General features: G+C 49.0%; 1 protein-coding gene across 5 annotated transcripts in view; it reads right to left on the bottom strand.

Annotated features, from left to right (window-relative positions):
- The window catches only part of CASZ1 (castor zinc finger 1), a 159,461-nt gene that overhangs the window by 26,320 nt on the left and 119,525 nt on the right, over nucleotides 1-13,616 (bottom strand). For all 5 annotated transcript variants that reach the window (XM_018079448.3, XM_018079453.3, XM_018079451.3 and 2 more), the window contains 4 exons: nucleotides 10,876-11,713; nucleotides 8,085-8,153; nucleotides 3,748-3,838; nucleotides 1,559-1,723 (listed from right to left, as the gene is read on the bottom strand). In XM_018079448.3, the coding sequence (XP_017934937.1) occupies nucleotides 1,559-1,723; nucleotides 3,748-3,838; nucleotides 8,085-8,153; nucleotides 10,876-11,713 (1,163 nt within the window). The remainder of the gene's footprint in view (nucleotides 1-1,558; nucleotides 1,724-3,747; nucleotides 3,839-8,084; nucleotides 8,154-10,875; nucleotides 11,714-13,616) is intronic.

Below are 13,616 nucleotides of genomic sequence, written 5' to 3'. Positions count from 1 at the left end.
ATTTCCAATATTAAAGAGCTTCTCTCTCTCTGCACTGACACCTTGAAAAAAGACAGGCCCTGCACGGTATTAAAAAAAAGAATTAAACAAAAACCTCCTTAGGAATAATTTGCAATGCAGCTCTTGGTGCTAAAGCCTAAAAAAATGTCCGTTTATATAAACAACTAACTGAATTTTATCCACACCAATTATGGACATAAAGAAAAAAAAACCCCATGAGATGGATGGCACAAATTCTGCCATTTAAGCAGTATTTTCTTTAATTGGGAGTTTATATTCAGACACCTTTCCTGTAAGACACTGCTTACAAGGGCGTTATTTTACTGGAAGACAGTGGGCACAGGGTGGAATTAGCCATATATAGTTGTGTAAACGAGGGTCTCTATTTGAACTCAGAGTGACTTGAAGCTGTGAAACACTCCTTGTACTCTAAAAAAAAATTAAATTCTATCTTGCTCAATTGAAGAAACTAAACAATCAATATTATGGAAGTGTAACAGAAAATGTCCTCAACAGTAAGTCACATGAAGTTCCCAATTTATCAAATGCTGTAAGCACATGCTTCAACCAGCCCCTATTCAGGACAGAACTTGAGTGCATGCCTAACATTTAAGTATGTGCTTAAGCCCCATTGACTTCAGAAAGCTTACCTGACTTCAAGTTAAACATATGCTCAAGTCTATCCCAGCAAAGCATTTAAGCATGTGATTAAGGCCTTGTGACTTTAACTGGGATCTTAAACTGCTGGGACAGGGCAGGGACTGAGCCTGACTCTTCTGACCAGAAAAGCTGTCACCAAGGGTTGCCTGGTCCCTCTGTAACTACAGCACATTCTCAGGGCAATGGCTTAGGCCACAACTCCGATGAAATGAGCACATGTCAAACCCTTGAATCTGAGGAACAATCAGGGTGAGACCCAAACAATGTGGTGTGTCTGTGTCTAGAACAGTGAGGGCATCTCAGAGACAACTGTGCAGCAGCTCCAGCTCTGGCTGTGCCCTGGCTCCTGGAACATGGCTCCAGTGGACATCACACACAGGTACCACTGGTGGGGGAGATGGAGAACCCGGGGGGTTAAGTCTAAGTAGGTGACATTGAGGTTTAATTACTTTAGAAATTGATTATGGAGGAAATTAACCCAGTGTTGAAGGGCAGCTGTGTCACAGAAAAGTCTGGTTTCAAGGGAGGAACAGATCAGATTTGAGTGGAGGCAGAGGTCCCTGAATCTTGGAAAATGGGACTTGCTTGAACAAGTGAAGTCCAAGACTGTGAGAAAACCTTAAGACCTGCTTTGCCTCACTGCATGGACAAGGCTTCTAACAACAGAGAATGGGGCTTCCCTCTGCCCTTCTCAACACTTGGCAGGGCAAGTGCAGCGAGGACAGGGCACGGACTCTTCAAAGGGGCTCCTGAATCAGAAGTGAGCAAGACAGGCTATGAATGCCCCCCTGAATGTCACCCCTCTGCCTCAGAAGTGTTGGCCTGAACTCAAGAACCCTTGAAGAGCCCCGCAGGCAGGACAGGGTTCCAGCAGTGGCCCTGGCTGTGCCCCCATTACCTGCATGCAGTGGTAGTGTGTGCTCTTGCCGTTGAGGTGGCAGCCGTGGTAGTACACGCTGCAGTCGTCCAGGGGGCTGAAGCGCATGAAGCCGTGCTGCAGGGAGTTATCCCGCTTCTTGTGCATGTTGTAATGCCGGATCACATCCTGCTTACTGGTGAATCTCTGCAGGGGGACACAGACAGACACACACGCTGAGACTTGTGGTGCCAGTGGGGGAGTAATCCCAGGGCAGGGTGGGTTTTGTTGTTGTTAGTGGGACCGGGAGTTTAACGCTTGGCAGTAATCACCCCAGGAGAGTCAGGCTGAAGAGGAATCGTGTGCATCTATCTCCTTGGTAAAGGGAAAGTAAACATGACACTGGGGTGATGTCCAGAACCAGCTCCCTGCAGCTTTAAGACTGCAATTTTTCTAATATAATTTTAGCTGCTCCTATCTCAGGAAGACCTATAGATAGAAAGCAAACCAGTGAACTAAACAGGCTGCAAGAGAGTAACCCAAGCTTCCAAATCACTCACTGTAGTGGTTAGCAAGGCACTGGCTGCCACACTCATGTCAGACTGGGAAAAACACTCTGCTCTTTCACACTGTTTTCCCATTCTAAGTCTCCTGCCTCCCCTACAGGGTAGGATGGCTTTATTAGGAAAACAGGGACACACAACTTCCTTCCAGACACAGGAAAAGATGGCAGTAGAGCTCAGAACTAAATCTGTATGACCAGAATATCCTTTTAATCCTCTACCTGCCTGAAGGAATGAAGGGGTACCCCACTGTCAGAGCAGGCTAAGTGCCTTTAAAATGAAGCTTTTCATTTTTATTTCCCACAGACATCAATATTTAACACTAAAGGTGGGAAAGTAAATCTGATTTTTTTAAAAGAAATCAATATCCATTTATTTTGAGGAGTAATTGAAAAGGCCTGTATTCTAATGTTTAACAACTTTTCCAGTCTCCCTCATAGGAAACAAATGATTATCGCTTCCACTCTTTCCTCCTATAATATCAATCCTGATCAATCTCGTTGGTATTGGCACGGGAATATAGGGATATAGATTTCAACAGAAATCCCTTGGAGGCTGGAGGTATGATTTCCCAGGGCGTACATACAGGATTGCTATTGCCAATCATTGTTAATTTGTGCCCACTTATTACAGAGCGTTACTTATTCTAAAATATATCTCAGCCATAAAATAATTTGCATTTTAAAAAGCAGCCTAAATCCTTATTCCCTGCGAGACCAGACAGTTCCTTTGCAAGCAGCTTCCAGACTCCTTAGGAAATAATCATGAGGCCAATCATAATAATAGGTTTTTCTGTTTTTCCGTCCTTTGTGTTTCTCTCTTTCTGGTGCAGGGATATCCATGGCACAGTTGGGACAGGCTCATCTCCATTACTCGATGCTGGGTAGGAGGACACTGAGTGCATCCCAGAGAGAAACTCTCCTTTGATCAATAGAAACCCACAGCCAAGCTCAGCAGATCCAGATCGACTTCCTCTGCTGTGGTCAGGCTCATCCCTTGGAGACCCAGAGGTCTCCCGGGGCAGGGCTGAAGTTGTGCCTGATGCACAGCAGAGGCCAACCCTGGGATTCCCACTTACACACCAGCCTGACCACAGAAATGGCAGTGTCAAACTTCTGGACCTGGGATGAGGGTAAACAAACACAGCACGTGACCCGCTGGCCTGACGTGGATCCCCTGGCAGTTCTCCCAGGAATTACAGCATCGCTCCTGCCCCCGCGCCTTCCCCACAAATCCCGGACCGCCGCTGGTCTCGCTGCCTGTTTTGTTGCAGATACTGCTGCTACAAAGTCACTCGGGCAGCGGGAGGGAAAGGGACAGACTAACAGATCAGCATTCCCTGTTTCAGGCACAATTTGTAACACAGCACAATTTATGCTCTTGGTTTCACTGATATAAATCTGGAGTAGTTCCCACTGACTCGAGCTGATCTATATTCTGCTCTTCCTTGTAGCGGTCTGGCTTTGGTTAAATGGTATTAGATTGAGTTAAACGGGAGCAAAATAGAGTTCTATTAAATTCAGAATGTATCCTGTCCTCTTTCAGAGCAGGAAAGTGAAAAGGCATGTGTGGGCACCGGGGAGGACAGCACAGGAGGACACACATCTCCCCCCCTGCCCCGTGTGCTCAGGGGGCTGTGCTGGTCACTCCTGAGCAGGGTTTTTTTACCTGGTAGTTGCACTCGGGGTCGAGGCAGTGGTAATGTTCTCTGTACTGGTATGCACAGTGTATGTGCCCACAGTGCTGGCTGCCCGAGAACCTGCAACAGCAGAGCAGGGGAGAGAATGAATGAGACACTGTCCTGGCAGCAGTGCCTGTGAGCAGGGTACAGATAAAGTCCTGTTTTCATCCCACATGTTTACGGCATTAAACCCCATCTCCTTTATCCCCCCCAAGGATGGTGACCCTCCCGCCTTCCCTTGCTTATTTGTCACTATTTAAAGGTGCTTCTTGAGCCGGATCATTCAGGTCTTGTACATCCCTAATCTGTTTTTCCCCTTGAAATTCATCTTCGTTATCTAAGTTGTTTACTCGGGAAGCACAAAGAAGGAGGGTTCCTTGAACTAACCATCACACAATTCTAGAATTCTCATGTGGGGGTTTAGATACCACAGCAGCAAGTGTCAGAAATCTCCCATGACAGAAGGAGACAAATAAAACATTGGGCAAATATGGATTTGAAATTTGCAGTCTAAGCCCACCTAGTAGGACCTCAGAAAAGCTGCAGACAGCAAATCTGAAAAACTCCAGATGTACAGGGTGGAAAAAAGACCAGAAGTGCCACATAATACCTACATACAAACAGTCAGTACATCTAATGTACTGACTGACAGACATACCAGGAATTGGCACAAGGGGATGATCCAGTAATGGGGTAATCAGTGCAGTGAACTCTCTCATGTATATTCTAGAGGACCATGGAAGAGCTGAAGAGCTTGAAAGGGAAAAGCAGTGGAGAGAAGGGGACTCAGAGGGGAAACATTCAAAGATAAAGTACCATCTGCTCAAAGGTTCCTCAAAGGTTCCTCACGTCACTTAGTGCTAAACACAGCAGGAGTGCATATGATAAAGGGCATGGGAAAGAAACAAGGAAGGGCAGTGGATAGAAAGGGAAAATGAGAGGAGTGAGGGCGTCCTGGAGAAACTGAAGAACGGGGCAGGAGGAGAAAAGATTATGGATCATCATAAGGTGAGGTAACGCCAGGCTACAGGATAGAAAAATTCAGGATGAAAAGCAATACTAAATAAGGCATTTCTGAAGCACAGTAAGGAAGAGGAGGTCAACTGTGGAGACAGCAGGGCCTCTAGGAGATGGAAAGGGGACTTAATTGACAGAAAAGATAGACATTGCTAAAAAATTAAATGACTTCTTTGCCTCAGCATTCACAAAGGGAGACAGGGACAGATGCCAGGAGCAGACATGCCTTTCCCTGGGGAAGGAGAAGAAATACTGCAGGAAATCAGGATCACGTCAGAACAGGTGATTGAGAAACTGGAACAAACCTCAGCAGCAGGAGAAGAAACAAACCACAAGGCAAACGGCAGGGCTGGCTGCACAAACAAAGGTGTGGAGCCCAGGGCAGAGGGAGCTGCTCCTGCTCAGTGCCTGGGCAGCTGCAAGGCTCGTCCAGGGCAGGGGCAGAGTCACCCTGGCACTGACCAGCACAGGGAGCCAACTGGTCCTGCCAGTCCAGGCCTTCATGTCAACAGCACCACCAGCAGCTCTTAAAGGAAAGGAGTTTCAAAGGCAAGAGAGAGCAAAGGGCTGTGTGAGGCTGGAGAACTGTGGGTGCAGGTCAGGCAGAGGGAAAAGGAAGATAAAAGACCTTGCTGACAAATACAAAAGCAAAGCAGGCCAAAATATTATCAAAAATGAGGATGCAAAATGACCAGAGATGCCAAGTGGAGTGAAAGAAGGGCCAGACACTGAAGAGATCTGGCTATGGGATGATCTCAGTTTTAAAAACACCAACTAAACAAGCACTCCAGCACTTCCAACTCCTACCCTCCCTTCCACGTGCCACAGAAAGGTGTGTGTGGTGCCTACAGCACAGGAAGGCAAGTGTTCCACCAAACCCCGTGCTTGGGGAAGGAGGGAAGCAGCAAACCCAGCACAAAGGGGAAATTCTGCTCCTTCAGTCCGTAAGGTTGGGCTCCTAAAGGGTTATATTCATCCTGTGTTTCTTCTGACACTTGAAACAGTTCAAAGCTATTAATTTTTAAAGCACAGCATCTGTTTAGCTTTTTCATAACAGGAAAGCTTACACACCACACACTCACTTACATGCAGACACACGGGCACATTTACATGCACAGACTCTCAGGTACATCAACACCCCTCTGAATTTACATGAACGTACCCACAATTTCCATGCACACAAACAGACACAAACACACCTGAAACAGGAAAACTCAGACCACCTCATCGCACTGATATGCAAAGCCCAATTCCTAAATTGTCCATACAGGCCCTGTAGATTCATTTGCCCAAGAACAACACATTCCCTCTTCCCTCACTTTACTTTTTTTTTTTTTTTTTTGGCCAGAAAGAACTAGTCTTGATCTGGTAAGAGTTGATAAATAAATAATAATAAAAATAATAAATAAAGAAGTCAGCATGCTTAGAGAGTGTTTACAGACTCATTACTCTGTAACGATGATATGAAAGAAAAAAAAAAAACCCACCCCAATTACAAGGGGGGAGGAAACCCACACAGAAATAAATATTTAAGCAAGTGCTGCCAGAAGCACCATCTGCTGAGGCACTAATAATAATAATAATAATTTTTTCTGTGGTCTTTTTTTTTTTAATTATAAATATACAGAGGGGGGGAGGCAGGGGGAAAAACAACCCAACCCAAACTAGCTAAGTAAGAGGTTTTGTTTTGTTGTGTGAGAGAATGGATTATCCCTGGGCAGCTTTTGGCAGTGGCTTTGGCAAACTCATTAAGCTAATTATGCAGTACAGACATAAGAGTGTCGTGTCTCTCTCCCCCCACCCCTTGATTTTAAGGCTTTAAACTGTTTTTAAAAATGTGTGTAAATTGAAGGGAAGTGGCTGTGCTGCCAACGGGCGGCTTGCGGAGCCTTTTAAGCAGGATGTGGTGTCCCTGAGGTATCTCACGAGCCTCCCCCAGCTACTGCCTGACCCAGGGGAGGGGGCTTGCAGAGCACCAAGAGCACTGGATGTGGCTCAAGTGTTTATTTACACAGTTCTCTGCTAGAGAGGGGAGCAGGGGACAGAAGGGTGCCACCTCCTCTCCCTGCAATTCCTGCAATCTCAGAAATAAAAGGGTGCTGCTCCTTCTGCCCCATGCAAGGAGAGGTTTAAATCCCTGCTTTCCTTCCCATACTCTCTCCCAAGGCAGTGAGTTGCCACACGCTTGAGGAGCTGCATGTGGTGGTGCAACTGCCCTCTCTTCCCATGGGGTCTTCTCCTCCCTCCTTCTGTATCTGGGATTTGGGCAAAAGAGGAAAGGAAATCACCTCCTGTTCCACTCTTCAGCTAAGGGAGAGTGCTGTTCCAACTCTCCTGAGGTGCCAAGATCTCCCCCCGCACCTTCCTAGCAGCTGACTGTCTCCCACGGGGAGACTCTCTGTAGACTCTGGCAAGGTAGGAAAGCACAATACACATTCCCCTCCCCTCTTGTTAATAAGTGCTGGTGGGATCAAACCCCTCAGCTTTATTTCTGGAGAGAAGTGTTTGCTTGTTTCCCTGACTGGTGTCTGTCTGGGTACAAGGGGCTTCCTTGTGAGCTTTTTTCACAGTACAGATGGAGGATTCAACAGGCCGAGGGCAAAGGCTGAGGGACCCTTTACACCAGGAGCTCTGAACCAGGCAGGTGCTGTGCAGTGATCTCCTCTGTCCCTCTGGCTCTCATGGTATTGCTCACTCTGTCTCCCCACAACCACCCTGGGCTCCCTCTCAGCACTGCTCAGTCCTGACCTAAGCTCTCCCACAGCTGGGATAAGGTGCCCTACTCTGCACCTGACTCAGGGAGGGTTTCTCATACAAATGAGCTGCAAAATTTTCTAGGATAAAAATCTCACGGTGATGCCAAAAGCTGCCTAAACTCAGGTCACTCCTGGATGCCTCCAGCCTAGATTCTCAGAAGTGAGATGTTCTCTGCTTGCCTCCTGCAGGCACTGGACATGGCAGGGGGAAAAGGCTGGAGACAGCACAGCAATGGGCAGAAAGAACAACAGTCAAGAGGCAGCATTCCCATTTAAATCCTGGGCTTCTGCAGTGAAACAGTTTTCCACTATTTGTCACGAAGTCTAACAGCTCTGGGGAGTCGAGCATGCTCTTGGCATGCTTGAACACCTCTCACAGCTACTGCTCTCCCAAGCAGGGCAGCAGAGCAAGTACAGCTGCCAAGGGAAATGGAAGTGCCAGTGACTGGTTTAAACACTTGATCCAGATGGACAAGACTTCATCTCTCCCACCACCAGTCCACCCTCTTACATCCAGCCCTCTCCCCAAGAAAGTTAAAAGTTTTGCCTACCTGGCAATATACTTCTGGTAAATATTTACATCTTCGCTGACGGCTGGTTTGTCAGTGGGTAATCCATTCCTAAGGAGAAACACACAGGGCAGAGCTGGTTAGCAGGGACAGGGCACTGCCTAAACTCCTTGTTTCTCCCACACACCACTGACACACCAGGAGAGAGTGCCCAGGGAGGAGCACCAGAAAAGACCTCCATAGGTTTAACCTCCCTTCCCCTTTCCCTTCCAATCCTGTACCTCCTTCTCCAGGGAACCACACAGTCAGCCTACCACCCTCCTGCATGTTCCTTCTTTGCAGGACCCAGTGTAGTTTGTTGGAGAAATCAAGATCAACCACAAAACGCTGTTTCTACAGAAAAAACTAAAAATCCCTACGCAAACAAGTGATGGCCACATGAAAACAAACACCTCAAGCACCTGGCAACGCTGCCCTTGTGTGCACGGTTCAGCTGAGGGAGAAGAACTGTGAGCTCCTGCCCATTTCCTGTGGCCAGCAGACACCCTGCGCTGTGACCAGCACTGGAACCACGGCTCCAGCCCCTGACAGGGCTTCAACTGCCTCTCTGTTTCACAGACACCCCAAAACTCCAACAGACAGATGGAGCAGCAAAGGTATTTACGTACTTTAATCAATGAGAAAGCCAACCCAACTGTCACATAAGCCTGGGTTATTTTACATCATTAGTAAGCAGACAAAAATAACATCCTCAGTGAGTTCAGCAAGAGAGAAAACGAGATACAGGGCCAGGCTCCAGCCTACCCAAGAGACAGGGGCATACCAAGGCCACCCCAGACAGGCTGTACTCATCTCCCTTCTCCTCCAGTGCTCCTCGTGACAGCCTGGTTTAAACAAGGACACTTTCGCACAGAGTTCACTGGAAGGTAGATTAGTTCAGGGCAGGTTAATAGCATTAGATGTCAGAGAGTTTAAACCCATGGCAAGGGGGTATGTGCATATGTGTGAGAGTGAGGGGTAACTCCTGCCAGGTCATTTGAACCAAGTGGGCACTGAGAATGGACAGCCAGGGCCCAGATACCACAGTCAGTACTTCCTCCACCAGCTCAACTAATGGAATGGGCTGCTGTCTTTTATCATGGAAGCCTGTATCTGGAGATCAGCCTGAAGGGGAAGGGCCCAGAGCCCCTTCTGTACTCCAGTGTGTGATTGGGACATGGCAAGTGCCAGGCTGAAGGCCCTGGGCACCTCCACCCCTGCTGAAGCCCCATGATGATGCCCCAGCTGAGGAAGTCCTGTGGCCAGAGCAGGGATCACCATGGTGCTGCAAACCCACATTTGCAAGAGGCAGGAAATGAGCAAGAGAAAGGAAATCAAACTGGGATTCCAGTGCATCACCACTGCAGATAAGAGGCTCGCAGCCCCTCAGGCACAGCTCTAGGATGGCCACTGAACTCCAGGCAGCTGAGCTTTCTGAAGACACTTCAGGCACAGAGTCCCTGGCCAAGTCACCCATCACAACAAGGCACTGTGCCTACAGGAATATTTACAACAGTGTTTTTTAGTAACAGGAGTCCCTGCCTGCCATCTGGAGCACACACAGGTTCATCCTGAGCGGGAGCCAGATGCAAATGTTAATAATCCTCTGCCCTTTCCCATACACCTTAACCATGGAGCTCCCAAATCTGTCTGCAGGCACTTGATAAACGACTGTTTCACATGGAAGACAGGTGTCATTACACAGCTCTGCCTTCCAGGTGGGGAAACATGGAAAGTGGGGGATGCACACTTGCTTGGGACTGCAAAGAGGATTCAGCCCAAGGCCTCCTAGGTCCATATGTCAAACACAGAACAGACTTCCTCCTTATCAGAGGGCAAAGTAGAAGGGTGTGTGTGATGGCACTTGCCACAGAAGTATAGGACAGAGGTCCTGGACTTATTACAAATGACCCCATGAGATTCACAGCTCACAGCAGCCCCAGGTCCACAGTGAGAAACAAGTAAATCCAAACCATGACAAGAAAGTAGAGAAGTCCCTCCCTCCCTGTTTGCAGTCTGATGTACATATGTATCTCTTCTACAGCTCCCACCTTTGGAAGCCACATTTAAAATGTAATCCAAGGTTTGGTAAGGCCTTCAGATATGTCCATTGAGTCACGGCATCGCTGCAGAGATTGCTGGCAACGTGTGTGTAGGAGGCTATTAGTGGTAATTGGGCTAATGAGTTTGCCCAGTCTGAGGGGTAATTGAATCACCTCTATTTGTGTATGGAACAAGAAAATTGAGAAGACACAGGCCTGGCCCCACAAAAGTATGTATATGGCTAACTCCCATGAAAATTGATGGGAATTAGGCACCAAAATGTCTTCTGAGTTCTGGGACAAACCAGCCCATCTTGCCCCATCTTGCTAACAGTGAAGTCAGCAGAGTCTTGCCATTGAGTTAAATGGAAGCAAGAATCAGGTTCTCCTACAGACACATCTGGATGTCCAGGGAACTGGAGGAAGGAGAATGTAAAGGAGTTCCAACCTTGACCTTAGAGTGCTGACAGCACCATGTTCCCCCCTCTTTCATTGTAACATATGGACTTAGGAGCCAGTGGACTCTGGATTCGTGGCTGTAACTGCTGATGGCAGATCACATCCTCAGTGCAAATAAGATAAGTAGAGACGTAGGGTGTTAACAGAGGAGAAGACACTTCAGCAGAGAGCAAAAAGACACATCACAGAGAGTAATTATCATCCCAGGAACTGGGACTGCCCACTGACCCACACACAGACTTCAGTATGAGCCCCCACTAGTACACAGATAAGAGAAGTAGGAGGACACTTACTTTACTGTAGAGACTGTTCCAGTTGTGATGGAGTCTGTCTTGGAGAAGGTTGATTTCAGGTACTCAGGAGTGTTGAATGGCAATGCGACGGACTGCTCTGGCCCGGCCACGGGAGTGCTGCTGGGGGTGCTGGCGAGGGGAGCAGGGGCCAGGCTGGGAGCTGGAGCTTTTACTGGAGTGAGCTTCTGAATGTTCCTCACATCATACTTGGAAGGCCGGCCTACCTTGCCCGTCTTGAAGGCGATGGCTCCTCCCATATCTGGGCTTCCTTCTCCAGGCTTGAAAAGGTGCAAGTACTTGACATTTTCTAGGTCATACTTGGAGGCCTTCTTGTACGTGTTGCCGTTTTGTGGCCTGATGCTCTCACCCGTCTTCAGCTTCTGAATGAAGAAGTCGTACTTGGAGGCCCGTGACATCAGGCCCTGCATCTGGGAGCTGCTGGGAGAGGGCAGCGGCAGGATGGTGGCTTTGGTCTCCGTCAGTAGGGAGGCGTCTGGGCCTGGCACCCGAATGGGCTGCGCCAGCACCGAGGAAGGTTCTTTGCCCAGCTTGGGGCCCAGCTCCTCGGACTTGGCCAAGTGCATGGGCCACGAGAGCTGCTCCCCGGCCTTCAGCTTGCGGATGTACTCCTCGTACTTGGAGAAGCGGGCGCGTTTGCTCAAGGCGTCCTCGCCGGGCAGCGCGGTGGCGGCGGCGGCCTCTGAGGTAGCGGCGTTCAGCTTGTCGAAGCTGATCTTGCGGGCCAGCTCGTCCCGCATGTTCTGGTCGTCGTAGCCGAACATGCCCAGGAACTCGTTCATGGTGGTGGCGGCGTAATCCTGCAGCGACGACGCTTCCCCTGCGGAGAACCCGCGGCACAGAGTCAGGCACGGCGCTGGATTTCCCTCTCCTCCCATACCAGCTCCGGTAGCGGGGACGGGGGGGAGGAAGGGGAGAGGGGAACATGATCTACTGACGTTTGGCTCACTTGTTAGGTTTTACGACTCTTAAATTAATTTGTTTAAAAAAAAAAAAAAGTAATTAATACTGGGGTAAAATAAAAAGAGTTCATCAATGCCAGGAAAATCAATTTCCTAAATGTTCTAGCCGATGGCTTTTCAGTACATTAAACAAAGTTTCATAAATGTCTCTGCACTCTTGCCTTGGCCTAATATGAAGAAAAAGTAATTTTACTGGAAGTGAGACCGATGCCAATATGCCGAGGTTTGTACAGATCTGTCCTTGTGTGTGTTCGTATATGGAAGGAGGGGCACAGAGAATGGTGTGTCTGTGTGTGTAAGGGGGGGAACCATGTGAAAATGCTGTGTGTGGTGGACAAGAGCAGGGCTGAGGGCAGGCAGGGCAGCGTGGTGTGAAATGGTAAGGGACAGGCAAGGCAATGTATGGGGGGGAGCAGGAGGAGGGCAGAATGGAATCCTGCGGAGCAGAAGGGAAGCAGCAGAGGTGGACATGAATTAAGGCAGGGGAAGAGCAACAAAGGCTGTGCATGAGAAGCCTGGGAGTGAGGAGTGGGGAGAGGGGAATGGAGAAGACAAGGCAAGACAAAGACAGGACAGCTCCCCACAGCTGCTGCAGTCCTTCCCTTCCCTGTCCATTTTGTAAGGGTTCACACAACTTGTTCCCTTCTTTCTCAATCCCAATGACTGGGCAGCTTTCCATGTGCAAAGGGGCCACAGCAAGGGCTGTGAAAACCCACAGGCAGGCTCCTGAGCAGCCAGGAACAGCTTCCAGTAAGACCAGGAAAGGGGAAAGTCCATACAGGTGAAAGACAGGTAAGGAACAGCGTTCTCTCCACCAGGATTTGGAGTGAGGAGAGAAAGAGCTGTTGTCTCGGGCCTCGGAAAGGGGGAGAATGCCTGTTCTCTGGAGTGTGGGTTGGGGAAGGGGCAGGAAGGGGTTAGTCTACCTGAGCCTGATCACAGGGTGGAAGAATGAGCAAAAGCTGTCCTTCCTTGGGTCTCTCCCTCCCTTCCTCCCTCCCCTACTCCCTCAGGCAGTTTCACAGGCCACCGCGATGGGAAGAACACACATCTGGAGGTCACCCAATATCAGTGTAAAGGAGGAAATAAAGATTGCTCTGACGTGCCAGCTTGGACTCATTTAGGCTTCAGTCTGACACAGCGCTCCTCCTCCTCTCCCTCTTGCTTTCTCCTGCAGAGTAAAGATTTACTGTGTGCAGGAGTCCTTCAAACCTCCCTCGTCATCTTTTCCAAACACTCACACTGGCTCTCACGGGCAGGCACACTCCTTCCCAGGGAGCCAGCACAGGCAAGTGCAGAATGGAAGTTTTAGGCACTGGGTCCTGCTCAAACCAAACCAACACTGCCTTGAAATAGAGGAAAAGGAAAGCACCAAGACAGCCACAGAACAGGTCAGCAGATCCAAAAGATCCATAGGATCTGGGGGATCTGACAGCCAGGCAGGCACATCCACCAGAGCATTTCCACACACACAAGAGCCTGTCAATGAGCACAGTCGAAGCCCAATAGCCATCAGCACCACAGATCAGTTTGCACAGGACTCTGCGGAGGAAGAGACTGACTGCAACGGGCACGGAATGGGCAGGACCATGAAGGTCACGTTCCTGCTCCAGGACTGCCCGGAATGGCTGTGCTGCTGCAGCACAAGTGCTGCTGTGCTGGGGCCTGTCTACGTGGTACTGGAGGGAAGGCAACAGTGAACAACATCCCTGGAGCCCATGAGGGGAAGGACAAAGCCACACCTGCTAAGTGCTGGAATCT

Source organism: Manacus vitellinus, unplaced genomic scaffold, assembly GCF_001715985.3.
Source record: "Manacus vitellinus isolate BGI_N305 unplaced genomic scaffold, ASM171598v3 scaffold_46_pilon, whole genome shotgun sequence".
Taxonomy (NCBI): domain Eukaryota; kingdom Metazoa; phylum Chordata; class Aves; order Passeriformes; family Pipridae; genus Manacus; species Manacus vitellinus.
This window is presented reverse-complemented; position numbering and strand designations above follow the sequence as displayed.